At 43.1% G+C, this 27,576-nt stretch overlaps 1 protein-coding gene across 1 annotated transcript; it reads right to left on the reverse strand.

Moving 5' to 3' along the window:
* Nucleotides 1-11,645: 11,645 nt before the first annotated feature.
* Nucleotides 11,646-20,197, reverse strand: SMIM23 (small integral membrane protein 23). The gene is made up of 4 exons (XM_032334958.1): nt 20,041-20,197; nt 12,518-12,569; nt 12,254-12,321; nt 11,646-11,998 (listed from the first exon to the last, which is right to left on the reverse strand). The coding sequence occupies exons 1-4, from the start codon at nt 20,128-20,130 to the stop codon at nt 11,786-11,788; spliced, it is 423 nt and encodes a 140-aa protein (XP_032190849.1). The 5' UTR covers nt 20,131-20,197; the 3' UTR covers nt 11,646-11,785.
* Between the last annotated feature and the right edge of the window lie 7,379 nt (nt 20,198-27,576).

A 27,576-nucleotide genomic window follows, 5' to 3' on the forward strand; every position in this document is an offset into this window, starting at 1 on the left:
CTGAAGATTGTAATGCTCAATATTTGGGAGGCTTTGGTTGGGACACAACTCTTACACAGTGCTGTTGGGAACTGGTACAGTGTTAACCCAAAAATAATTGGCAATAGGTATCATGAACTTCAATAATAGCATATGCTATATTTTGCCAAGCCTTTAAATGAAAGGATAACATGATATAATTTCATTCATGAGTCTTAAGTGGAGGGCTTGATGAATTTTTAAAAGAGAATATGCTTTGGTACCCACCATTCAGATCATGAGACAGAATATTACCAGCACCTCAAGAATCTCTTTTGTACCATCTTTTGGTTATCATTCTCCAAAAGTAGCCAATATCCTGACTTCTATCACCTGTAGGTTAATTTTGCCCGATTCTGAATTCCATATGAATGGGATCATACACAGTTATACTCTTTCTTTTCTTCTTCCAGTCACCTTATACCTTTGAGGCTTATCCATGGTCTCACATAAGTTTGTTCGCTCTTTTTCACTGCCGAATAGTATTCCATTGTTGAGTTTATTTATCCGTTCTACTGCTGACAGACTGTTGAGAGGTTTCTAGTTTCTAAGTGTTAAAAATAATGCCATATGATATTTTTGGCCTGACTTTCAAAACAACATGCACACACACATCCATTTCTTTCTTTTTTTTTTTTTTTTTAAAGATTTTATTTATTTATTTGATAGAGATCACAAGTAGGCAGAGAGGCAGGCAGAAAGAGAGGAGGAAACAGGCTCCCCGCCAAGCAGAGAGCCCAATGCGGGGCTCGATCCCAGGACACCGGGATCATGACCTGAGCCGAAGGCAGAGGCTTAACCCACTGAGCCACCCACACGTCCCCACACGCATCCATTTCTAAGAGTATACATTTGTAGTAGAATTCTTGATTATAAAACATGTGTATGTTCAGCTTTAGTAATTACTACAAATAGTTCTTGAAAGCAGTTATACTAACTTATACTTCCATAGAAATATAGGAGAGTGAGAATAGATCTATATCCTAGCAACACTTGGTTTGGGTTTAAAAAATGTAGACATTCTGACTGTAGAGGATGATATCTCATTGTGGTTTTAATTAGGCATTTATGAATAACAAATTGACCCCTTGGATATTGTCCTTTTGTGAAGTAATTGTTCAAGGTTTTTCTCACTTTGAAGGATTTCTTACTTTTTCTTTTTATTTGTAGGAGTTCTTTATATAATCAATGTATAGCTTCCTTGTATTGCAAATGTCTTCTTGCATTCTGTTTGCATTTTTACCCTCTTAATGGTATCTTTCCATCAACAGCAATTCTTAATTTTAAAATAGTCTAATATACTAATCTTTTCCTTTATGTGTATTGTTTATTTGTGTTTGTTTAAGAAACTTGTGTCGATTCATGATCATAAATATACTCCCTATGTTTTATTCTAGGAACTTTATTTTTTAAATTTTTAAAAAAGATTTTATTTATTTAGTTGACAGACAGAGATCACAAGTTTGCAGAGAGGCAGGCAGAGAAAGAGTGAGAGAGAGAGAGAGGAGGAGGAAGCAGGCTCCCCACTGAGCAGAGAGCCCGATGCGGGACTCGATTCCAGGACCTTGCGACCATGACCTGAGCCGAAGGCTTTAACCCACTGAGCCACCCAAGCGCCCCCTAGGTACTTTACTATTTTACTTTTTACATTTGGGCTTATGATTCACCTGATATAGAATTTTAAGTATGATATGAGGGGAAAGTGAACTGCCATAAGTTTCCATAAGTTTATGCAATTGATCTAATACCATCTATCAACAAGACAATATTTTCCCCACTAAACTGTAGTGGTACCTTTGCCATAAATCAGGTAACTGTATGCATTTGGGTCTATCTCAACTTTATTAGTCATGCCCTTTAAATCTTTATATATCCTTATTAATTTTTATGTCTGTATTATCAGTTACTGACAGACATGTTTCAGAACATTCCACTGTGATTATGGAATTAGCTATTTTTCCTTTTAGTTCTTACAATGTTTGAGGCTCCATTACTCAACTCATTTGAATTTAGGATTGTTATATATTTCTGTTAAGCTGGACCCCTCTATAATTCTGAATAGTTACTCTTTATGTCTACTAATACTTCTGGTGTTAATGTCTATTTCATCTGATATTAGTAGATCTATACCTCCTTTTAAAAAATATTTACTCATTTTTTAATGTTTTTATGGATATGTTTACCTGTCCTTTTACTTTTAACTTTTCTGAGTCATTAGATTTATTTCTTTTATAAACAATGTGTATTTTTGGAAATCCAGATTAATCATCATTCTGTTTTAAGGCCCTAGAGCCTCACTGTGGTTTTAATATGCTTATCCCTGATGAACAGTGATGTTGAACACTTTCCTCATGCTTTTTAGCCGTTCATACATCTTTCTGAAGTGTCCTTTCAAACCTATGGCACACTTTAAAAACATTGGGTGGTCTGCATTTTTCTTATTGATTTGTAAGAGTTCTTTCTATGTTCTGGATATGAGTTTTTTGTTAGATATGTGTATTGTGAATAATTTGTCCCAGACTATGGACTGCTCTTTATTTTCTTGATGCGTTTGTTAATAATAGTGAACAGTTCTTTGAAGAAAAGAACCCCCTAAGTGACCAATAATGTTATGCAGGATATGGTAAAATGCTTATTACATATTGTTGGACTGAAAGAAGATATAAATTATATTTTGCATTATGACCTTAATTATTTAAAAATATGCATTAAAAAAGGTGGAGAGAAATACCTAAAACATTGCTTTGGCTAACTCTGGGTAGTGAGATTATGCTCTCCTATAATCCTTTTTATTGTGGCAAATACACAGAACATGGAATTTACCATTTTCACCATCTTGAAGTATACGATTCAGTGGCATTAAAAAGTACATTTTTGATGCTGTACAACCATCACCACTCTCTAACAATGGAACTTTTTCCATCACCCCAAATGGAAACCTTGGACCTAATAAGCAGTCACTCCTGACCCCTCCTCCCACAGTCCCTGACAATCACGAATCAGCTTTCTGTCTCTATATGCCTGCTATTTTAGAAATATATACATTTTCTGGGGTGCCTGGGTCGCTCAGTGGGTTAAAGCCTCTGCCTTCAGCTCAGGTCATGATCCCAGGGTCCTGGGACCGAGCCCTGCATCGGACTCTGCTCACCAGAGAACCTGCTTCCCTCTTTCTCTGCCTGCCTCTCTGCCTACTTGTGATCTCTCAAATAAATAAATAAAATCTTAAAAAAAAAAGAAATATATACATTTGCTGTATTTATAAATATATACGTTTGCTACAGAGTATGTGCTTTGATGTGAGAAATAAAGCAGAAACCAAGAATGGGGAAGAGTGTCTTACAGAGAGGAACAGGTAAGTTATACAGAATTGATGCTAAGCTCTATGCCAGGGGAGTGAAGAGTGGATTTCCCTTTGTGACAGTAGCTAAACGTGCTCTGCTCTGACTGCTAGCTGCTCCCCTTGCATGATGCCTGTCCCGTGGAGCTCACCCCTTACCCTGGCAGCTGGGTTTCTAATATTATGCCCAAGTTACCCACGATGCTGAGTCAAGTAGCCTCACCGGGTGCCATTTCCTCTGTCTCCACCGCACTGGGAGTGGGCACCACGTTGGTTCAGTTCTCCAGAATCGTCCTGCTGTGCGGTAGGACCCCAGCTTCTCCTTTCAGTCATATAGAGCTGTGGAGTAAGTGAATGCCTGCGTACAAGGAATGACTCTGCCTGGACTCCAGAGAGAACAGAATCAGATGGGTCTGTAGGTGTAGCCTCAGGGCCAAAGGCAGGCTGAGAGGAAGTGCAGCGAGGGGCTGAGTCCAGCCCTGAGAGAATGTATCTGAATGGTAGATTCATGAGGTCCCTCATGACTTTAATGACCAGGACGGGAGGAGAGAAGTCACAGCGAGTGACATATATATAATGTGTTACCGTTTGCAGAGCACAGCATGCGCATTACCTCATTGAATCCGGAAGGAGCATAGGGTGGTTCTTTTGCATGTGGCCCCGGAGTTGGCTTGTCTCAGTCTGCATCCTGGCTTCACCACTTACTGGGCGACCCTGGGACATGTGTGCACCTGCTGTCCCAAGTTCCTTACAGATGCAATGAAGACACTGATGGTACACATAGATCTGTTGTGATGATTAAATAAGGTGGGGAATACTCATAAAGTGGTTAGAATCGTGCCAGGAGCATAGTAAACACTAAATAAAAGTTAGCTGTTAAGACTTTTTTCTCTCTGTGGGCCCTGGAGATATATAAACATACCCCATTTTATGGGCAGCGGACTGGGGCTCAGAAGGATGGAGGGACCTGTCTGAGGTCACACGGCAGAGGTGGGAGTGGAGGAGGGGCAGGGCTCAGATCAGGTCTGTTTGATCCCAAACCTCTGTCCCTTCGGTTCCTTTACGCCACCTCCCCTGACATGCACCTTGCCTGCGCTCATGGGCAGGAGATGTAAATTCTGCTGTAGTTCACCCAGGTACCTGGTGTTGGAAAGAGTCGCCTGTCTTGTGTAGATGAGCTACAGTCCAAATGAAACAAGTTAGCTGAGGAAGCACTTCTACCCAATGAGAGTATGATGGAAATGTAGAGAATTGTTACTCCTACTTTAAGAAAGTGCTTCAATTTTTTTCTTAGCACCCGTCTCCCACATTCTGGTAATAGCACCCTGATTTCCCCTGGGGAGCCACCACTCTCCCCACTCAGTCTGTGCTTAGGATTATCCCTGGCTAGAGGGAGGCGTGTGTAAAACAGGTCTGGCCGATGTGAGCCTTGTGTCATGGCGGCCACCAGATTTAGCCCTGGAATGGGTGTTTGATCCAATCTGAGAACCACCAGGTTTCCTGGCAGGTTGGACCATAGCTCTCAGGGAAGAGGGCTCTCCTTCCCTCGGGAGACAGAGAAGATATGATAGAGCCCGAGCTCCTGAAGCCATCTTGCCACCACAGTGGGGGACAGCCTGCCTGAGAATGGGGCCAGCCCAGAGGCAAGCGGAACTGACAGATGGCGAGTGAGACAAGGGCCAATGTCCTCTGGATCTAACTGAGCCTGAGTCTAGACTTACCTGGATGTTTCTGTTAATGCTACCTTTTGTAAGCACCTCACTTACTGGCTTTCTAGCACTGTGATTTACGGTTACATCCTTTTAATGTTCCATCAACCACTCAGAGGGGACAGTGGTAGCCCCCTACGACAGAGGGGGACCCACGGCTCTGAGTGGTGGAGTGATTTCGCCAAAGTACCCAGGTGAGTCAGGTCCTTCTGCTGAGGGCTCAGCCGCCGTGCTAAGCACGCCAGTCACGGTGTCTGAATAAAGTTCTTGTCTTCTTTCTTTGCCCTCCAGCAGGGATGTGCATGTCCTCTTGGAAATGTCACAACAGAAGGGATTGGGATGCCCCAGAAAGGCATCTTCTTTGGCTCCATCCCTCACCACCCTCAATTATCCTTCTGACAGCCAGATTTGAACCAAATTGGATTTAGTGCATTTCACAATTTTTTGGAACAAATTTGTGAATTAGGGAACAAATCAAATCCACATTTTTACTTGACATCATCAAAAATATGACATGGAGACTAGAAATGGATTTTCTTGGTCTGGGAGTAATTTCAGTGAAGCCCAAATCCCTACTTCTCAAGGGTATCTGTTGTTTAAAAAAAAACCACCTGATTCTCACAAAGACCTGTGGGAAGCCTGGCCCCAAATCTTACCTGAGACCTGGGATCTGACTCTTGGGGTTAGGCCGGGCCATACCAGCACCCATACCTGAGATGTGATTCTAGTGGGAAGGCCCCTCTCTGCCCCAACCCATGGTTCATCTCTCTACTGATTCCCCCACGATTTCACCTTGTCTACAGCCTAATTTGAGTTTCTACATTTTTCTATAGCGGGACTAACAGATTTTCATGCTTGTGCCAACTCAAGCTCCCTATCGCTTCTCTGAAATCTTAGGCCAATAAGTAGATAGCTCATTTGGCAATTAGGTGCCTTTGGCCCTTGACCCAACTTGCTTCTGCAAGAATGTAGATACTTCATTTTTCTTGTCTTTGTTTCTTGGTTTCATGGTAGAAGGACAAACTGTATGTGGGCAGGGAATGTAACTTCTACTTCTCTCTATATGTACCCAACACGTAGTAGATTGTGATGAGAATTTATTGCCTTGTAAATTTAACTGGCATATGATTACTTAATAAAATAAGAGAAGACATTATCTTGGCTAGGCTTCGTGCAAGCGAGGCTGGGAGGCTCCTTGAACTGGTGTGAGGGCTTCGATGCCAGATAGCCCCTCACTAATTGATGATATGATTTGATCAGTAATATGATCTCTCTATGCCTCAGTGTCCCTGTCCTTAAACTGGAACTGGCAATAGCACTCGACCAAGTCCCTAAAATAGGAACACATTCTCTAAATGTTTGTTGCCACAATTTTATTATTTTCCCCTAATAATCCTTATATTCTTAGGAAATACATACAGCTAACACAGAGGTGGACTTTATCTTATCCAGCTTTTGTCTAGATTATCAGATTATTATCTTTATAGCATGAATTATCTGGATGACTGTGGGTGTTTTCCCCATCATATAAGTTGGAGGCACGGAAAAGAAGCTAATCCAAAGCAATAAAACAAAGAAAAACGTAGAATGAATCAGTGTTAGCAAAAGAGAAGAGCCTGAGGGAGCATCAGGAAGACTGCCAGATAGATCTATTAAGTAAAAGAGAGATGGAGAGAAAACCATCAATTAAAATTAATTAAAAATTTTAATTGTTTGTGGTGCTGATCTCATGCTCCAGGTACCTGAAACAAAGGAAGAAATGGAGATAATTGAGTGGTCAGGATATTTTTCCACCTGGCCACTTTTCCCTTAATGAGACCACTCCTGTTTCTTCCACGGAGTCCTCGACAGCATCTTGGGTCAGGATCTGAAATCATGGCTCAGGTTGCTCTGCATTGAAGAGAGACAGTGTCCTGGGGCCGGGCAGACAGCCTTCTGGACCCTTCTTCCTTATTCTTCTCCATCAGCAGGTCCTGCGGATGATGCTTTGAGACTGAATTCGGCTTCTCTGCACCTCTTCCCCACTCCAAGCCTCTGCTTCCACCTGGAAAACCACAGTGGCTTGCTAAGTGGTTTCCTCGTTTCTACTCATACATTTATCATTCTCCGAAATTGCCTCGTCTTGACTTTTCTGCTTGTTTTTCCCATTAGCCTGTAAACTTCTCATTCACCAGTGGCTGGCATATGCATAGTCCAGTCTTTCTTTCTTTTTTTAAAATTTTGACTCCTGATTTTTTTTTTCCAAATATTTTATTTATTTATTTGACAGAGAGATCACAAGTAGGCAGAGAGGCAGGCAGAGAGAGAGTGAGAGAGAGAGAGGAGGAAGCAGGCTCCCTGCCGAGCAGAGAGCCTAAATGTGGGACTCGATCTCAGGACCCTGAATCATGACCCGAGCCGAAGGCAGAGGCTTAACCCACTGAGCCACCCAGGTGCCCCGACTCCTGATTTTTAAATTCAATTTCTCTTTTCTATTTTTAAAATTTATTTGTTTATCTGAGAGAGAAAGAGAGAGAGAGTGAGTATGAGCTGGGGCAGGGGGTAGGGCAGAGGGAGAGGGAGAAGAAGACTCCTAGCCAAGCAGGGAGCCTGATGCGGAGCCCGATCTTGGAACCCCGGGGATCATGACCTGAGCTGAAGGCAGACGCTTAAACAACTTAGTTAGCCAGGCACCACTCTCTTTCCTATTTAAAGTAGTCTTCGGTGGCTGAGAAGCCTGGCCTCGCAAGACCAGAATCAGGTGGAACTGGTTGTTGTTAGAAGAGGGTTGGGTTGGGGACTGGGATGGAGGGCAGGAAGATCCTGCTCTGCTGGCATTGTTATTCTTGATTGAATGGAAGGAGCTGGAAATAGTTGTCTTCTCAAGTAAAAGACATTTTCTCTCCCAAAGGGAAGTCCACTCTATAATATGAAACTAGACCCTTTAATAGATCTACTGGGCAACATTTTGTCTAACTCATTCAAATGTCATTAAAGTCATTAAAAGTAGTCACACTCTATTTATTTATTTGAGAGAGAGAGAGAGAGAACGCAGCAGGAGGGACAGAGGGAGGAGGAGAGAGAGAATCTGGAGCAGACCCCACCCTGAGTGTGAAGCCTGATGCTGAGCTCAATCCCAAGACCCTGAGATTATTCATGACCTGAGCCAAAATCAAGAGTGGGACATTTAACTGCCTGAGCCACACAGACACCCTCATAATATTCTTTTTTTTTTTTTTAAGATTTTATTTATTTGTTTGACACACAGAGATCACAAGTTGGCAGAGAGGCAGGCATAGAGAGGAGGAAGCAGGTTCCCTGTGGAGCAGAGAGCCAGATGCGGGGATGGATCCCAGGACTCTGGGATCATGACCCGAGCCGAAGGCAGAGGCTTTAACCCACTGAGCCACCCAGGTGCCCCCATAATCTTTTTAAGTGTGTCATTTGTCTTTTTCATAGGCAAGAACTGGGGAATGAATGACATATTCCCAGATTAGGCTGACCCACTCACCTGTGTTGACTCTGGTTGACTCTGGTGACTCTGGTGGTCAAGCCCACCCTACCTCATTCTCAGCAATTATATTCTGTCTTTGAATATTTGTCTCACACCATTCTGCTTCCCTGACACTGACTCTTGGGGCTCCACAGTACAAGGGTGGCCATTGCTCTCTCTGCCACATTTCTGATGACCTTGGGAAGTGTGAGGTCGTTATACACGGTCCAGAGCTGCCCATCAGCGAGGGTCCCAGACTGTTTCTCATATGAGGCAACTCCCTTTTGGAATACTTGATCCTCCCCTCTCCGTCCTGTCACAGTTGATTGGAGCCCAGGGTTGAGGGGAGGTGGTCCCCCCAAGGTCATCCAGTCTAAAGGCTGCGTGGCACGATCTGACTCACGACAGGAGGCTCCAGCCAATAATCACATCCCAACCACTCCCCTGGAGCTTGATCTGGGAAATGCAGACAGAATTATATGGTCATTGGAAGTTTGGAAGGTCATGAGACAGGGAGAGGCCTTGTGGGACCAGGAGCAAATCAGGGTTAGGAGGAATCACAAGCAGAAGTGCTGAGCTGAAGAAGGGCTTGATGCGGGGGGTGGTCAAGGAAGCCACTGGAAGCAGGAAGAGATGGGGCAGACACACATAGAGAAGCAGAGACCCAGGGAGTAGCCACATCAAGGCAAAGGTGGAAAGCTAGAGGTAATCTCCCAGATTCTCGTCAGGGTGCTCCTGGAGCACCTTGGTGGACACCTTGGGTTCTTAACTACCTTCCTATTCCAGTCTCCAGGATTCCAGGTTATGGTATCCTCTTGATTTCCATGAAATTCCGGCTCCTGTCTTGCGCCACAATAAACCCTCATTGCATGAGCCGCCCTTGGTGGCTTGCTGTTCTTCCGGGCTCACAAGCAACATCCCGAAAGTGACCACCATCAGTGGGCTGCAGCCCCACGCCAGCACGGGCTGTTTCTATCAGGCCCTGTGTGCAGGTGTGTGGGGGTGATGCCTGAGAGCTTTTAGGGTGGGACTCCTCTGCTCAGAGGCTCTGCTAATAACCACAGGGGTGGTTTCAATCCTCAAGGATCTAGGCTCCATTTTCTTTTAATCACACATCCCCAAATTTCATATACATGTATGTTTTATAAAAAATATTTACAACTATATCATATACATAAAAGAAAACATATAAATATATATAATTGAATATGTAAACATAAATACACACAGGTAAATATTACAGGTGCAATATAATTGCAGCTTAGATGGGGGTTAGAGGCTGAAGCGTGTGTAGGCTAACCCTGTCAAAATTCTGCCCAGGAACAGTCTAAGTACCAGCAGAGCACATGTACATGATTTGGGGTATGTTACTACAGCCTTTATAGTAATAGTAAAAATAAATGCAAAGAAATATCCTTATCAGATCTTCCTACAGAATGCTTGCTAGAAAACTGCAGTCCAGAAAAACAGATTATGGTCCCCACCCTGCGACACATATTCAAGGTGGCAAAACTGTGACCGTAACTTGCAAAGACTCTTTCCTTCTCAAATGGCAACTGAATAATTCCTTCCAGCAAGCAGAATTTCTGTGTCACTCCCCCGCCAGTCAGATTTTCTATGAGATGATTTGAATTGGACCCGTGACTCTCCAAAGATTTGAGGTGGTTCTAATGATTGGCACGTATACAATAACTCCATTAAAATAGAAAACAAAAAATCCTAGAAAAGGACGAATAGACCAAAAAAAGTAAGGCTGATGTAATTTCCACCATGGTCAAGTAAATGCTGAACCTTCCTGGAAGTCAAGGGAAAAAGGGGAAATCCTAGATAAGAATTATTATCATTTAATCAAAATAAACTAATCCAAAGAGAGGGTTTTCTCTTGGCACTGTTTAAAAAAACTAAGTCACTCATAATTTTATCACAGCAATATTCTCATTTTGCATGTATACACTGTATTCCTGCAAGCAAAAATGATAGGTAATTTTCTTTTAGAAAGATTTGAATAGGCAAAACAATCATATAGTCTGAAAATAAAGAGTGTGAAAAGTTTCCTTTCATCCTGGTCATACATTTGCCCATTCTCAACTCCCCCAATTCTCCTTCCCCCATTTTGTATCCTTCTAGAGTTTTCTTGCACATTCAGTAACATCATCATCATCCGTCAACAACAAAATACAGGTTCTTGTCCCTGTGCTCTTCTTAGGCCTTGATTTCTCTCGTTTAACAGCCTTTCCTGTGGACTCTTCTCTATCAGGAAAGCGTCCTCATTCTCTTCCTAGCTACAGGGTATCCACTTTTTGGGTGCACCTCTACTAACTGAACCTGGGCCCTCCTCGTCCTGTGTTTTGCTATTATATATGAAGCTACATACATGTAATTTCACATGCATGTGTATATACGTGATATAAGTATGTATTTCATATATATGATGAATTAGATATAATGTTAATATATTATGTAAATATATTTTTAATATTTTATATAAATATTATATAATTCTCTTTATCAATATTAAATATTTTATATTTATATTTTATCTATTAGTTTATATACATGTTATATAGATGATAAAACATATATATTTTTTCATATGAGCTAAATCCCTGAAGCAGACTGCCAGGTGGAATGGTAAATGCATTTGTGAATTCGGTGGCTATCACCAGCTGCCCTCCACAGAGGTTTTGGCAATTTATACTGCTAGCAACTATGTCTGAGAGTTGAGCTGCTGCTTAACATCTATACCCTCCAGAACCAGCGTCCTCTTGCTAAGTTCCAGGGAGGGAAGAAAAGGAAAGGAAGGAAGGAAGATCTGCGTATCAGGCCCCTACAGTACACTAGACACACTCTGCATATTCCTGTCTGCTCCTTACTGGAATGCTGCGAGGCAAACTGCCCTCACTGATTTTTGCTAATGAGGCAGTTTTGTGCCTGAGAGGTTAAGGAATTTGCACTATATCTCAGGTTAGTGGGTGAGGGTCCTGACTCTGAGGCTGGCTGGGTCCCAGTGAGCCAGAGTCCTGGTGCGCAGGAGGCTATCTCGACAGAGCCCTGGGGTCCTCCTGACAGGGTTCACGACCCAGCAGTAGTGTCAGCAACATTCTCAGTGACCCAACTATTTTATTTTCTTGCCTGTTATGACATTCAAGTGTCACAGCTCAGCTCTTTTTAGAGGAGCCCTTGGCAACCCTCCCCTCACCCACCTCCTGCTTCCCCTTGACGTCTTCCCCGGGTTCCAGCCTGGGGCCCTCACAGGTGATTTTTGAAGTTGGTGCAGGGATCCTCCAGCTGCCCTTCTCCCAGAAGAGCATCTAACCACTCCTCCAGGTCCTGGACCAGCTGCTCCAGCTCTCGCACCTCTTTCTCTAGCTTCTCCAAGAAAACGTGCAAATTTTCCTTCAGCCAGGTCCTGATGACCTTTATTGGCTCTTCTGCGGATTCATTGGTCTGGTATTCAAGTCCCTGAAAGGCAGACAGCAAAGTCGCATCTTGAGCTTTTTCACTTAGGACCCCCCCCTTGCCACTGGTTTCAAAAAGTTTTCTGGGCCTTTGCATATGCTATTCCTTCTCTCTGGAGTGCCCCTCCCCACCTTCTCCGCCTGGCCAACTCCTACACATCCTTTAAGACCCAGCTCACCCATGACACTTCTAGGAAGCCTTCCCAGATTTCCTCAGCCAAACTTGACATCCCCTCAGCACCTTTTTTGAATATGTTACCTGGGAAGCCACAGGATTCTGGGGATAGTTACATTCTCTGATCCTTTCTGATATCTCCCAACTTCTTCCTGAAACAGGCACAAACATCACCTCTTAACAAGGGCAAATGAGCAGTCGTTGAGATCAACATGGTTGGTCATCCCAGTGGGTGAAGAGGGGAGAAGGTAAGCTTTGGAGGCCCCGTTGGCGGGCAGCCATCTCCAGGATAACCCTCCTGACTCCGGGTGGATTCAGCTCCTCCTTTCTCAGCTTCCAGACGCTCACCTGATATTCCTGTGCCCATGTACAGCACCAAGATCAGCAACGCCAACAGTGTCTGGTGGCAAGAAGAGGAGGAAAAAGGTGACTCATGGGCAGGGAGGCATCCCTACTACCCTCACAGAGCAGTGCTGTAAGATCATTTTTAGAGCTTAACTTTTTTCCCAGTTATCTACATTATGCATGCTTACTACAAAACCCCCAAACCTTGCAGAAGCAGGTAACAAGCAGCCCAGTGACATTCCGCTGGTGTTTCCTCTCCCTTTTCCCTGCTGAGAAGCCTCACTTCCGTTCTCACACCCTGCCTCGCTTTCACATTTTTGCTCTAAATGATCTTTAAACGGAATCAACTTTATTGTGGTATAATTCACAGACAATAAAACGCACACATTTTAAATGTACGGTTTGGTGAGTTTTGACAGGTCTGCACCTGTGGGCTACCATCCCAGTCAAGAGAAAGGACATTTCCAGCATCCCAGAAAGTTCCCTTATGCCCTTTTACTGTCTGTTCCCTCCTTACCCTCACCCACCAGAAAGATCCACTATTCTCACTATGGGGTAGTTTTGCCTGGTCTATAACTTCCTAAATGGGAAGTCTTTTGTGGTTAGCTACTTTCACTCAACATAATGCTTCTGAGATGTCTCCATATTTGTATATTCAGTGTTATTGATGACTAATATAGTGTAGGAATATGGCACAATTTATCTCTGTACGTATTGATGGACTTTTGGCTGTTTCTAGTTTCAGATGATCATGAATAAAATGGCTATGAACACCCAGATACAACAGTTTGGGAGGACATACATTCTCATTCTGCTTGGGTTAGCCCCCAGAAATGCAAGTCCTGGGTCATATGGCAGGTGTAAGTTTAATTTGATAAGAAGCCACCAAACTGGTTTTCAGGGGATTGAACCAAATTACACTTCTACCAGCAACCCGAGAAGGCTGGTTGCTCCACGTCCCTGCTGGCAATCTTCTTCATTCTAGGCGTTCTGTTGGTTGTGTAGCGGTACCGCGATCTAGTTTTTCCATGCACTTCCCCAGGGGTTAATCATGTTGTCTTAGTCTGTTTATGTTGCTCTAACAAAGTACCACAGACCCAATGGCTTGTAAACAACAGAAATTTATTTCTTACAGTTCAGGGGCTGGAAGTTCAGACACAGCAGGCCAGCATGGTCAGGTTCAGGAGAGGGCTCCCTTCTGGGTTCCATCCATTTCCATTGTGTCTTTATGTGGTGGAGAGCAGAGAGAGATCTTTGGGCTCTTATTTTTAAAAAATTTAATTTAATTAAAAAAAATTTTTTTTTATCAGGGCACTACTCCAACTCATGAGGGTTCCATTCTCATGAATCATCTCCTGAAGACCCCCAACTCCCAATACCATCACTTTGGGAGTTAGGATTTCAACATATGTATTTAGGCATTTTAAGCATTCAGTCCATAGCAGATGTTAAGCATCTTTCCATGTGCTGAGTGATCATAATTCATATATCTTTCTTTGTGGGCATGTCCATGAAAAACTGTTCATTTTTTTATTGGGCAATTTGTCTCCTTATTAGGTTTTAGTAGTTCTTTGTATATTTTGGATATACATTCTTTGTCAGATGTTTGCACTGTGACTGTTTTCTCCAGGTCTGTGGCTTGCCTCTTTATTTTCCTACCAGCATGTTTGGAAGTGAAAAGATTTTAATTTTTATGCAGTTCAGATCATCAAATATATTCCCTTTATGGTTATGCCTTTTGAGTGCAATCTAAAAACTTCTGTCTAACTCAGGGTTGTGAAGATTCTTCTCCTCTGTTTTCTTCCTGACATTTTATTGTTTTAATTTTCCACTTAGGTAGATGGTCCATTTTGAATTAATTTTTGTATATGGCATGAAAGAGGGGATCAAGATTCTTTTCCTCATATGAATGTCTAGTTCTAGAATTATTTGTTTAAAAAGCCTAATTTTTCATTGATTTGCATTGCTCTCTGTCAAAAATATGTCCACCATATTTACATATTTACATGGGTCTGCTTCTGGGTTCTATTCTGTTTCAGTTATCTGTATATATCACTCTTTATGTCATTGCTAAATCTGTATTAGTTTTCTGAAGCTGCTGTAACAGAATACCACAGATTGGGTAGCTTAAACCAAGACGTTAATTCTCTCACAGTTATGGAAACCAGAAGTCCAAGATCAAGGTGTGAGGCAGGGTTGGTTTCTGGTGAAACCTCTCTCCTTGGCTTCTGGATGGCTGACTTTTCTCTGTGTCCTCACATGGCCTTTTCTCTGTGCATCCCTGGTGTATCTCTTCTTATAAGGACATCAGTGCTATTGGAGTAGAGCCCCACCCTTTATGACCTCATTTAACCTTATTTATTTCCAAATACAGTCACATTGAGGGTTGGGGCTTCCACATGTGAATTTTGGAGGTCACAATTCGATCTGTAATAGCTCCACTGGTACTCTACTGTCCCATTCTTTTCTCTATCATATGCCAATGCCACACTAGCTAGATGGCCATACAGCTTCATGGTAACACTTGAAATCAGATAGTGTGAGTTTATTTTTTTTAGCTTTGTTCCTAACAAATTTGTTCAAATTTGTTCTGACTATCCTAGATCCTTTGCATCTCCACATATATATATCAACCTTTTCAGTTGCTATTAAAAAAAAAAAAACCCAAAACACAAAAAAACAAACCTGTTGGGATTTTGATTAGTATTACATTTAAACTGTGGTTCAATTTGGTGAGAGAGAATGTCTCTAAAATATAGTACCTTGTAATCGTGATCATGATCGATCTCTCCATTACATTGTCTTTGGTTATTTTATTTTATTTCTTTTTTTTTATTAATTTCTTTTCAGCGTAACAGAATTCATTGTTTATGCACCACACCCAGTACTCCATGCCATATGTGCCCTCCCTAATACCCACCACCTGGCTCCCCCAACCTTCCAACCCCCGCCCCTTCAAAACCCTCAGATTGTTTTTCAGAGTCCATAGTCTCTCATGGTCTTTGGTTATTTTTAGCAATGTTTCATCATTTTCAAGTGTAGAGGCCATGCTCATCTTTCTGAAGTATTTTATGGGTTTTGATGCTATTATGAATAGTATCATTTCTGAATTTTCATTTTCTAGTTTTTTGTTGCTGGACTATAGAAACACAGTTGATTTTGTCTTATGACCTAATTCTTCCTTTTTTATCTGATAGAGTTTAGGATTTTGTATATAAAAAAATTGTGCTGTCTGGAAAGAAGTGTTACTTCAACCTTTCTATTCTTTATTTCTTTTCCCTAGTATATTGACTAGAATCTCCCTAGTATATTGACTAGAATCGCTAGTAAAATACCAGTAAGTGGCAAAAGCGAACGTTCTCATCTTGCGCTGTGTCTTGGGGGCACGGGGTGTGCGTGCTCAGCTGGAGTCGAGCGAACTGTAGCTTCGTCCTTGTTGTCCTTTCTCAGCTTGAAGACACTGCCTTCTGTTCCTGCCGTTCCAAGAATTTTACCAAGAATGAGCCCTGAAATAGTGAAACGGGCTTCCTGTCTCCACTGAGAGGCTGAGTGCTGCCCTTTTTCGACTGAGCCTGCACTCAGTTGCGTGAATTGACTTGAATACCTGACCAACCCGGGCTCCTTCGGGAGGCTTTGTTCATGATGCATTTGCCTTTCTCTGTATGGCTGGGCTCATTTGCTACTGTTCGTGGAGATTGTTCTTTTCAGCTACATTCATGGAGACACTAGATATTTTTCTGTATGTTTGTGGAGTTTTAGAGTCAAGGTTATGTTGCCCTTTGAAAATTGAGTCAGGGTGCATTTCCTCTGCCTCTCTTTTATGAAGGAATTTGTGTGAGATTGGTATTCTTCCTTTCTCTGTCACATGATTGATAGAATTTACGGGTGGAATCTTTTGGGCTTGTAGTCATTTGGACTTTCTATTTCTTCTTGAGTCACTTGTGTAAATTGTGTTGTCCAAGAAGTTTCTTCATTTCACCTAAGTTAGCAAGGGCACTGGTGTCTAGTCATTTCTTGTATTATCTTCATATCCTTTTAATGTCCATGGGAGGTATTGTGATCATTCCTTTTTATCCTCTATATTGGTAATCTATGTTCTCTTTTTTAAAAAAGTTAGACTGAAAAATTTACCAATTTTTCCATTGAATTCATTCAATTTGTTAAATTTCATCAAATTCATTTAATTTCCATTGAAAATTTATCAATGAATCTTTTCAAAGAAAAGGTTTATAAATTTTATTTATTATTTTCATTTTCTATTTCATTAATTCTGATTTTATCTGTATTTTTCCTTCTTTTTATCATTGAGTTTAATTCTCTTTTATTTCCTTTGGAAACTTTGGCCAATGCTGCAGTTGCTCTTTTTTATTTAGTTTTTTTTTTTTTTTAATTCTTTTTTTTGACAGAGGGAGAACATGAGCTGAGGGAGCGGGAGAAGCAGACTCGCCGCTGAGCAGGGAGCCTGATGAGGGGCTCAATCCCAGGCTCCTGAGATCATGAACTGAGCCAAAGACGGACGCTTAACCACCTGAGCCACCCAGACACTCCTGGCCATTGCTTCTAAAGGTTTCCTTTTTTCCCCAAATGTATGTATGTATATGTGTGTGTGCATGCATATATACACATACATGTCTGTGTATGTGTGTGCATAGGTGTGTGCACATGTCTGTGTATGTGTGCTCTCAAACAGATGCCCGAGTGTTAAGGAGTTCCTCTGTTCTGGCTGAGCGGCCATTCCAGCCACCTCCAGTGCTGCTGGATTTCCAGGATCTCTGCTCTGCTCTCAACCGCAGAGCCCCCACTCTGGGGAGAGTGGCTAATCCAGCCCTTTGCATGCACATCCCAGCCCTCTGGGAAGGAGTCCTGGGGAGTCCCTTGGGTGCGCGGCTCTCTCCAGCACCTCGTCCTACAGAGTCCAGTGCCTTAGCTGCCCCCTCCACTCTGCAGCCTAGCAGGACTGCGGTGCCCTGCGTGGCCTCTACCTCTCAGTGCAGCAGCCACTGGGAAAGAGTGGAGGCTAGCACGAGTCTTCTTCTCCTCCAGGATGGCACTCTTGTGCTGCCTGGTGGCCGACATCTGAGTGGCCGCCTCATCTATGTCATCAATTTTGTGGTTGCTCCAATAGGACGGCTAGCCTGGCCCCAGTTCCTGCGAAGTCCCATCGCAGCGTTTTGAGGCAGGATGGAGGGAAGGAGTTGCCTGGAGACAATGTCGCTCACTGGTGCCTGGGTCAGTCCAAGGTCATTTAGGAGATTTGCGTGGATGCTCCAGGATTAAGAGAGGACAAAGGAGTCTCCTGGAGAGGTGGGAGAAGGGAGGAGGACAGTCTGAGTCTGGGAGGGGCCTGGCCCCCACTCTTGGCCGTGTGTCTGGGCAGGTCTTCGCACAACAAATTCAGAGAAGCCTATTTTCAACAGACAGTGTGAGTAGGGAGAGTGACAGCGTCAGGGGCGAGCGAAAGTGGACAAAGAATTAAGGCACACACAGTATTGACTGACGCTGAATTTTCCCCATCTCACTAGATGCCGTTTGAGTCCGATTTAATTTGCCTTGAAATAATACATTTCTTACTTACCTAAGTTTGTGAAGCAGGATTTAGAGCTGCTAGCCCCACAAAGAAGATACAAGATTTGCCTAATTTGCTTCTCCCCCAGATGGTTTTCTGTATGGATACTAGCAGCTATAATACTATATATTATATCATTAACTTTAAAAATAAAAATAAATTACAAAGCAGCAGTCTGGCGGAGTCTTACAGATACACGGATGAGCGAATGAAGCTGGGCATAAAGGCACACGCTGATTCCGTTCACGTGAAATTCAAGAAAGTACAAAATTCATCTATGATGACTAAGCTCAGGAATCAAGGTTATGTGGGAGAGAAGAGCTGGGAGGGGCCTGGAGCACTGGGAATGTTCCAAAGCTTGACATGGGTGGTGGGGGACAGTGACTGCCAAGATGTGTATACCCGGTGTAAAGATCCTTGTATTGTACACTTAAGTTTAGGGCACTTTTTTTTTTTTCTTAACAATATTCTCTGGGAATCTTTTCACATAAGACTCACAGAACTGTTTTGTTCTTTATAACAGCAGTTAAGTGTTCCATGGTGAATGCTATTTCTTTAACAACTCCTCTTCCGTGTCCTTTACAGGATAATGTCTTCCCTAGCAAACTTGCTGCTGGGTTTGTATTTTATACTGTGGGGGGGGGGGTGCCAAAGGGGGAAATAGGGACAGGATTAGGTTTTTAGTTCTTCTCCTTGTGCTGTCCTAGGGCCTGAGCCAAATCATTTTCTTTTCTCTGAGCTTCAACTGCTTTATCTGTAAAATGGATTTTGAAATATGCTGAAAGGTCTTTCAAAAAGAAAAGCAGGGACACCGTATTTGATTCATCTGGGAAATGCTGTGGTTAACAAAGTGAGGTGAAACCCTTGCTGCAGAACTTCTCAGAGCCTTCGTTATGTGAATGAGCAATGTAAATCTCCAAGCGGTGTGTGTGTGTGTGAGTGTGTGTGTGTACACAAATATCGGCATTTCTTGAACCACAGAACTTTTATGGGGATTTTTCTCAAAAGAGCCTTCCTGGGGTTTGGTATTTATGAACTCCTTTTTTAGGAAAAGGTGCAGCATGATGGAAACCCCGCAAGGCCCCCATCTTGCTGTGAGGTCCAGCACAAAGGAGGAATTGGGGCATGTATATCAAATGAACAAGTGAACAAATCTTTTGGAAATGTATAGAGATCGGTCATCCATCGCTCTGCTTAAAACCCCTCAATAGCCCCTTACCAATCTCAGAATAAAGTCCTATCTCTTTCCACGGTGTGCAAGGTCTAGGTGACTTCCCCAGCCTTCTCTACATGGCTACTTCCCTTCTGCACCTGGGAGGCAGTGGAGTGCAGAGTAAGCTTGTTAGGCGTTCTGGAATCAGAGGCACCTGATTTCAGATCCTGGTAGGTCCTGGCTATGTGACCTTTTTTGTTTTTCTGAGCTTTGGTGTATCCATCTGTGAACTAGGTTGTTAATAGCGCCTCCGGGGTATGTTGTAAGTCGTTAAAGAGAGAGGGGATGGAAGCACTGGGCTGTGCATTGTAAGTGATGACATTTGACATTTGAATCTGAGCCCTAAGAACAGATACTCCAGGGGCTCTACAATTCAGCTCTATCCTATTTATTTCAGTTTATTTGTTCATTCATTCATTCAGCCACTATTACACACCAAGCACCATCATAGGCACTAGGGCCGTAGTAGGAAACTTAACAAACAATCCAGGTCCCCCTCACCCACCCCCCAGCCTGGCCCCAGCATGCATTCTACTGGGATTGCTGGGATGAAATAAGAGAGTCAGTCAGCAATGGCCTTGGGGAAGAAGCCCCGAAGCATTCATGTTGTGTCCCACCAGCTCGGGCTCTAGGCAGAGCAGAGTCGGACTGAAGGCCTCTTGTGACTTGGAGGGCCTCACAGTCTGTCTGCTGTGGCCGAGGGAGCCCTGATGGGAGGACAGTAGCATACATAGAGTCTGGCCTCACCTGTTTCTTGTCCTCACAGCGACTACCCCTTCTCCTTTCAAACAGCTCAGCTGCCACTTGCCTCCTGCTGCCCACCTGTTGGATCACCATGGCCTCAGATCAGGCTGTCTGGGTGGAACAAGGTACCCCCACCTGGCAGGCAGACGGGTACACTCCTCCTTCCTGGGCATACCTCACACACTGAGTTCTGATGTCATAGAAGGTGGGAGACAGCAAGTCCCCCCCCCCCCCTTGTCATCACTCTGATTTTTATCCCAGTCCCTCACAGTTTTTTTTTCTTGTTTGCTTCATATAAATGTAAAAGAAACAAAGACCTGAAAAAAAGTGAATCAAAATATTATATCTCAGGATGATGATTTTTCTGCTCTTTTGTACTTCTATAGCTTCAAATATTTAGCAAAATGCAAGTTATAAGATACAAAGCAGGGTGCCTGGGTGGCTCAGTCATTAAGCGTCTGCCTTCAGCTCAGGTCCTGATCCCAGGGTCCTGGGATCGAGCCCCACGTTGGGCTCTCTGCTTGACGGGAAACCTGCTTCTCCCTCTCTAGCTTCCTCTGCTTGTGTTCCCTCTCTTGCTGTCTCTCTCTGTGTCAAATAAATAAATAAATAAAATCTTAAAAAAATATATAAAACAGTAAAATTTTTAGTTGAAATTTTTATTGAGATGGTTGTAAATACACATTCGGTAGTAAGAAATAATCCAGGAGATCCAGTGTACCTTAGTCCTACTTTTCCCCAGCGGTAACATCTTGTGTCCCCTGTGATACAGTATTACAACCAGGATATGCCACTGGTGCAATCTATCAGTCTTGTTCCGATCGCTCCTGTTTCCCTGGTCCTTATTCGTGGATGTGTATTTAATTCTAAGTATTTGTCACTTGTGTAGGTTTGTGCATCCGTCGCTATAGTCAAGATACAGAAGAATTCCCAAGTCAGAGGATTTTTGTGTCGCCCTTGGATACCCAATGCCCTGCCCTCCTTCTGTCCCCTCTTCTCCACTGTCCCTAACTCCTGGCAAGGGTGAATCTATTCTCCATTTCTAAAATTTGATCTTTTCACAAATGTTATACAAATAGTATACAGACTTTGGATATATATTTTTTTCCACTTAGCGTAATTCTGCGGGGATTCATCCAGGTTGTTGAGTGTATGAGTAGAGTTTGTCCCTCTTTATTGCCACATTGTAACCCATGGCATGTATGTACACAGTTTGTTTAACAGTTCCCCGGCTGAAGGTCCTCTGGGCTGTTTCTGGTTATGGGCTTTTGTGAATAAAGCTGATACAGATATTCTTGTATAGTTTTTGTGTGAACCTAAGTTTTCATTTCTCTGGGATGTCCAAGATGGAAATTGCCGAGTTTTATGGTAGTTGCATAATAGTTTTGTTAAGAAACTGTCAAACCGTTTTCTTGAATGGCTATACCATTTCACGTTCCCATCAGCAAAGTATGAGCAATACAGTTTCTCCTCCTCCTTGCCAGCACTTGGAGTTTTCATTACTTTTTATTTTAGACATTTTGGTAGGCATATGGTGATATCTCATTGTGGTTTTATTTTGCATTTTCCTGAGAGTTAATGATGTCGTACTTTTCTCATGAGCTTATCTTGCCATCTCTATCTCCTTTTCAGTGAAAATTCCTCCCATGTTTTCTGCCCATTTTCTTTTCTTTTTTTTCCCTTTTCTTTTCCTTTTTAAAAGATTTATTTAAGAGAGAGAGAGGGAGAGAGCATGTGCGTGGGGGAAGGGGTAGAGAGAGAGAATATCCAAGCAAACTCCCACTGAGCCTGGAGCCTGATGTGGGGCTTGATCCCACGACCCTGAGATCATGACTGGAGCTGAAATCAAGAATTGGATGCTCAACCGACTGAGCCACCCAGGAGCTCCTTCTGTCCATTTTCTAACTGAACTGTTTTTTTTTTTTTTTAATACTTCAGTTTTTGAGAGTTCTTTGTATGCGCCAGATACTAGTCCTTTTTGAATGTTTGGTTTACAAATATTTTCTCCTGGTCTGTAGTTTTCCCTTTCATCCTCTTCACACAGACTTTTGCAGAGACTAAGTTTTTAACTCTAATGAGGTTCAACTTACCAATTTTTCTTTTATGAATCACGTTTTTGTGTGTGTGTGTTAAGGCTAAGAACTCTTTGTCTAACACTAGAAACAGAAGATTTTTCTCCTATTTAAAAAATATTTATAGTTTTATGTCTTACAGCCCAGTCTAAAAATGGAGTTAATTTTTATATAAGATGGGAGGTTGGGATCAAGGTTTTTTTACTATTGTTGTTTTTGCCTATGGATGTCTAATTGCTCTTGCACTGTTTGTTGAAAATGTTATCCTGCTTCCTTTGAATTGGTTTTACACTTTTTTAAAAAACCAATTGCACATATTTGTTTGGGTATCTAGCCTGCACCAATACCACATTGTATTAGCTACTGTCACTACACAGCAAGACTAAATATTGAGTAGAGAGATTTCTCCCACTTTGTTCTTCTTTGTCAAGGTTGTCTCAGCACTTCTAGAGCCTATGTTTTTCTATATAAACTTTAGAACACGTTTGTCTGGACCTACAAAAAAAAAAGCTTTCTGGATTTTTAAAAAAATATTTTATTTATTTATGGGAGAGAGATATAGAGAGAAAGCATGAATGGGAGGAGGGACAGAGGGAGAGGGAGAAGCAGGCTCCCCGCTGAGCAGGGCTTCATCCCAGGTCCCTGAAATCATGACCTGAGCTGAAGGCACATGCTTAACCAACTGAGCCACCCAGGCGCCCAGTTGGCTGGCGTTTTGATAGCAATTTCATTAAACCTATAGATCACTTTGGGGAGAAGTAACAGCTTCACTCTGTTGTGCTTCCCAATCTGCGAACACAGAATGCCTCTCCATTTACTTAGGCTTTCTTTGATCAGCATTTTGTAGTTTTCAGCATACAGATCCTACATGTTTTGTTGAATGTATATTAAATATTATATTTGGGGGAGCAGCTGGGTGGCCCAGTCCTTTAAGCAGCTGACTCTTGGTTTCAGCTCAGGTCTGATCTTGGGGTTCTGAGATTAAACCCCATATCAGGCTCCATGCTCAGCATGGAGTCTGCTTCAGATTCTCTTTCCCTCTGTCCCTCCCACTTGTGCTCTCTCTCTCTCTAAAATATATAAATAAATATTTAAAAACAAACAAACAAATAAATAAATATTTCATTTTTTGGACTTCTCTCATATTTTATTCATTTTAAATTTAAATTTATTTTTACCATCAATCATTTTTTAAAGAAGTTTTTATTTAAATTCTAGTTAATATACTGTGTAGTATTAGTTTCAGGTGTGCTATATAGTGATTCAACACTTCCACACAAAGTCCCTATCTACAAAATAAATTTTATGTGTTAAGAAATCATTAATTTTCAACATTTTTAGGAGCTAACTTTCCCAGAGTTACCCATACACAGCTTCTGATTAACACTTAGATAACTTTCATCCATCGAGCATCTCCTATATGTTAGTCATTTCGCTCGCTGATTTTATGACATCTTCTCCAGGCTATAATTCCGTAGCTACTCCAGGATTAAATCTGTTTTACTGGCCGTTGTGTCTCTGACTCCCATTATGCAGCTTGTTATACACTAAATGTTCCGGAAAAATATTTGTTGAATGGATGAATAATGAGAAACTTCAAACTGTGGGCTCTGAGAGGCCATGAACTGCGTCTGGTGAATACATTTTTATATTCATAGTACTTGGCTCAGTAAATATTTGTTGAATGAGTAAAGCAGGTGGTATGATTTTAATTTTACCAATGAAGAAGCTGAGCCCCAGGGAGGCCAAGGAAGGAGATTAGCCACAGTGGCTGTCATGTACTGAGCACTGATTCCGGGCCAGACCCCATGCTAAGTGCTTTCCATACATTATCTCATTTAGTCCTCGCAACTGCCCAGCAAGTTCAGTGTTGTCAGTCTCTCTGTGGGGGACGTTACTCTCTTTATTCAAGATCACACACCTTACCTGGAGGCTGAGTGCAGGTCTATTTAATTTCAAAGTCTTTTAGTTGACCACAAGGAGTTCATGTAATTTCAGCCAAAAGCGAAGAAAGTTGCCTTTCTCATTATCCTTTGTGGCTTATTGTGGATAAGTAGATGTGGGATTCCCATTAAATTTTTTGAAATATCAAAAGTAGCTTTATTCTCTCTGTCGAACTCGATGGTGACCTTAGCTTAGCACCTAGAGATCTCATACAATCTCCTCCTTCTCCCATCTCTCACATACTCTTCTTCTTCTTATCATCCACAGCTAAGACATTTCAAGAAACGAAAGGCACTGTGCTTCACATATATTGGCTCACTCTATTATCATTACAACACTAGGTAGTAAATAATATCATTATCCCCATTTTACAGATGAGGAGACTGAGGCCCTGGTTAAGTTACTTTCTCAAAGTTACAGAGCGAGAGAGAGCCAGGGCTGAGGTCTGAACCCTGTGGGTCTGATTCAATCCACCAGCCTCTTGATTGCAGTGAAATATGGCTTCTTCCTTGGGAAAACTCAAGACCAGAAAAAGAAAGAGAACTGCCCAAGTCAGTTAGAGCTAAGGGAGCAGATATCAACTCTCTTGCTTCCACCCAGGTTCTCTTTTAAAGGTCATTTGCAGGGACGCCCCGGGCAGCTCAGTTGGTTAAGCCGCTGCCTTCAGCTCAGGTCATGATCCCAAGGTCCTGGGATCGAGTCCTACATCGGGTTCCTTGCTCGGCAGGGAGCCTGCTTCTCTCGCCGCCTCTGCCTGCCTCTCTACCTGCTTGTGTGTACTCTCTCTCTCTATCACTGACAAATAAATAAAATCTTAAAAAAAAAAATAGGTCATTTACACCATCTCTGTGGTCTTGAACGTGCCATAGCAACTGTTGGCTTCTTGGTCTTTGCCTCACAGAAATGTTTCAGATGTCAAATGCAGGTACTCCAAGACTGAGCATTAAACTAATTACAACACATGGAAAGTAAGGAATTACAGTTATGGAAAGAGAAGGTGACTAGAAACATTTTCTGGGAATTTTCTGGGAAATTCAATGAATTCTTCCAGGAAACTGCTCTGAAGAACAGTGATGAGTGGGGAAGCTTCTGGGACTCATGGGTAGGGCCATTTCCTGGGGATTTGGCCTTAGGGCAGTGAAGAGGGGGAAAGAACAGCCCTGCCTGGCCCTCAGAGCACATGCTCAGGAGGTGGCCTGTGTTGGGGTCTGGGAAGGGTCCATGCTGGGCCCTGTGCCTCCCAGCCTACCCAGGCCTCCCACTTCCCAGTAAAGGAAGAAAGCACAGATGATAAAGGAAGAGGGGTGCTGTGGACAAAGGATATTAGGCTTCCTGAGTGAATGTGGGAATTAATGGGGAAGGGAGGGAATGAACAGAAAATGTGTGAATGAATAGAGTTCCAGGCAATTAACTAATTGAAAGATCACATCCTGTCAAGGGAGAGATCTGCCCTGTACCCAACAAGCGTAGGCCAAGCAGTACTGTGTGCTTAAGGTCTGGTCATTCAGACACATCTGGGTTCAAAACCTGATGTCACTGTAACATGTCCTTAGGGGAAGTGACATCCTGTCTCTGAGTCTCAGACATCTGGAAACTGCAGCCAGTGCTAACGTGTGTCTTGTGGGGTCACTGGGAGGGTCAAGTGGGACCCACTGATGGGACAGTGCCAGGTTCACAGGAAGAACTTCGCCTCTGGCTTCTCTCCCTCCCCATTTCCCCTCCTTCTCTTCCTCACTTCTCCAAAGATTTATTGACTGGCTGCTCCTGCGGCAACTCAATGCAAACGTCTCTCCCAATAATTTAAGAATGCAAAAACCTTCTAGGAAAAGTTTACTCAGAAAACGGAAGAAAATGGTATAATAGGCAAGCCTGGAGAGGAGTGGGTGGGGACTAATGGCGGGGGAGGTGGCGGGTGTGGAGGAAGGGGATGGAATGGCTTCATAAAGGGGCAGGCATTTTTGGCTAGCTGGAGGGGAAAAGAAAGGCTGTCTGGGGAGACTGAGCGTCACGGGCAAAGACCTCCCGACCTGGGCCTTCCACAGGAACCCAGTCCTACTCTGGGTCTGGCGTCTACCTTAGGCTGATGGAAGAAAGACTTGTATTTGTAATAAGAATTGCAAACTCAGGTGCACAGAAGTACTGAACCATTAATAAAACAAGGGGGGTGGGTTGGGTGTACAACAAAAAGGGCTGATGAGGATAGGCAGATTTTAACATGTGTGTCTAGAAGGGCCATCCACCCATTGCCATGAGTATTGTGGGGTCGAGTGTTACAAGACCTGATTGTTTACAAGAGAAGTTAGAAATTCAGGCTTTCATGTGAAGTCTCTTGACTTATAAATGTTGGCCACAAATTCAACTTTGGGAAAAAATACACCACTTGAGTGAAATGCAGGCCCTTGGTTTGTGAACTCTGATTTATTATGTGTCAGCTGTGTGACAGACACCGTGCTGGGCCCAAATCCGGCTTCTCCCTAATCCTCACAACGGCCCGGCACATGGAGTTTCTTACCTATGATGGCGAGCAACAGAGGTCCCAATGGCTAACTACAATCAGAAAAGGAAATTTTGGAGGAATGTCCAAAGGGAAGTCCTGGGCTTGAGGAAGACGCTGGAGATCCAGGGAGAGGAACGGCTGTTGGAACCGCAGATGGGAGTGGATCAGAGAAACAGTCTGAGCCCAGGACTGTAGATGGGGCAAAGGCAGACCCTCAGCAGTTGGATCCCAATGCCATGAAAGAATTCTACATCTTTTTTGTGTCTGAATCAGTTACCTATGGGTTCTGTAATGAGTTACAACAAACCGAGTAACTTAAAACAAGAGAAATACATGTTCTGAACATCCGAGAGACCAAAAGTCTCCTGTCCGCTTAACAGCTGAGATCAGGGCAGCAGCCAGGCCTTCCTCCCTCCAGAGGCTCTCGGGGAGAATCTGTTCCTAGCCTCTTCCAGCTTCCAGTGGCTGCCAGCACTCCTTGGCTTGTGGCCACGTCACTCCAACCCCTGCCTCTGTGGTCACATTGTGTTCTCCTTTGATAATAGGAAATGTGTGTGTGCCATTTTCCTCCTATAAGGAGCCATAGATTACACGGGGCCCACCCGGATAAGCAAGGGTAGTCTCCTTATCTCCAAATGCAGAATTTAATGACATGGGCAAAGTCCTTTTCTACAATATAGCATAGCATTCACAGGTCCCAGGGAGGCGTGGATTTTCTGGAGGGACTTTATCCTACCATGGTGACTTTGGGACATTCCCTTGAGATTCCACGCTCTGAACAGAGGCAATCTGTAAGCTGGGTTCCTGGCTAGTAGGAGGGGGAAAGGTGGTCAGGGCTTCTGTTTCTTTTGCCATGAGAGGCGGGGCTGAGCCACCTCTCCAAGACTCACATGATGGGTGACTCCTTCCAGGGAAGGAGGGATTTGGGATGCAGATTGAGCGACCAACACCATGGGTTTGGAGATCATACCCTTGTTGTCCTCCATGGCATCCCTAGAATCGAGCATAACAGCTGGCATTTCATAG

This window comes from Mustela erminea, chromosome 3 (genome assembly GCF_009829155.1).
Source record: "Mustela erminea isolate mMusErm1 chromosome 3, mMusErm1.Pri, whole genome shotgun sequence".
Classification (NCBI taxonomy): Eukaryota; Metazoa; Chordata; class Mammalia; order Carnivora; family Mustelidae; genus Mustela; species Mustela erminea.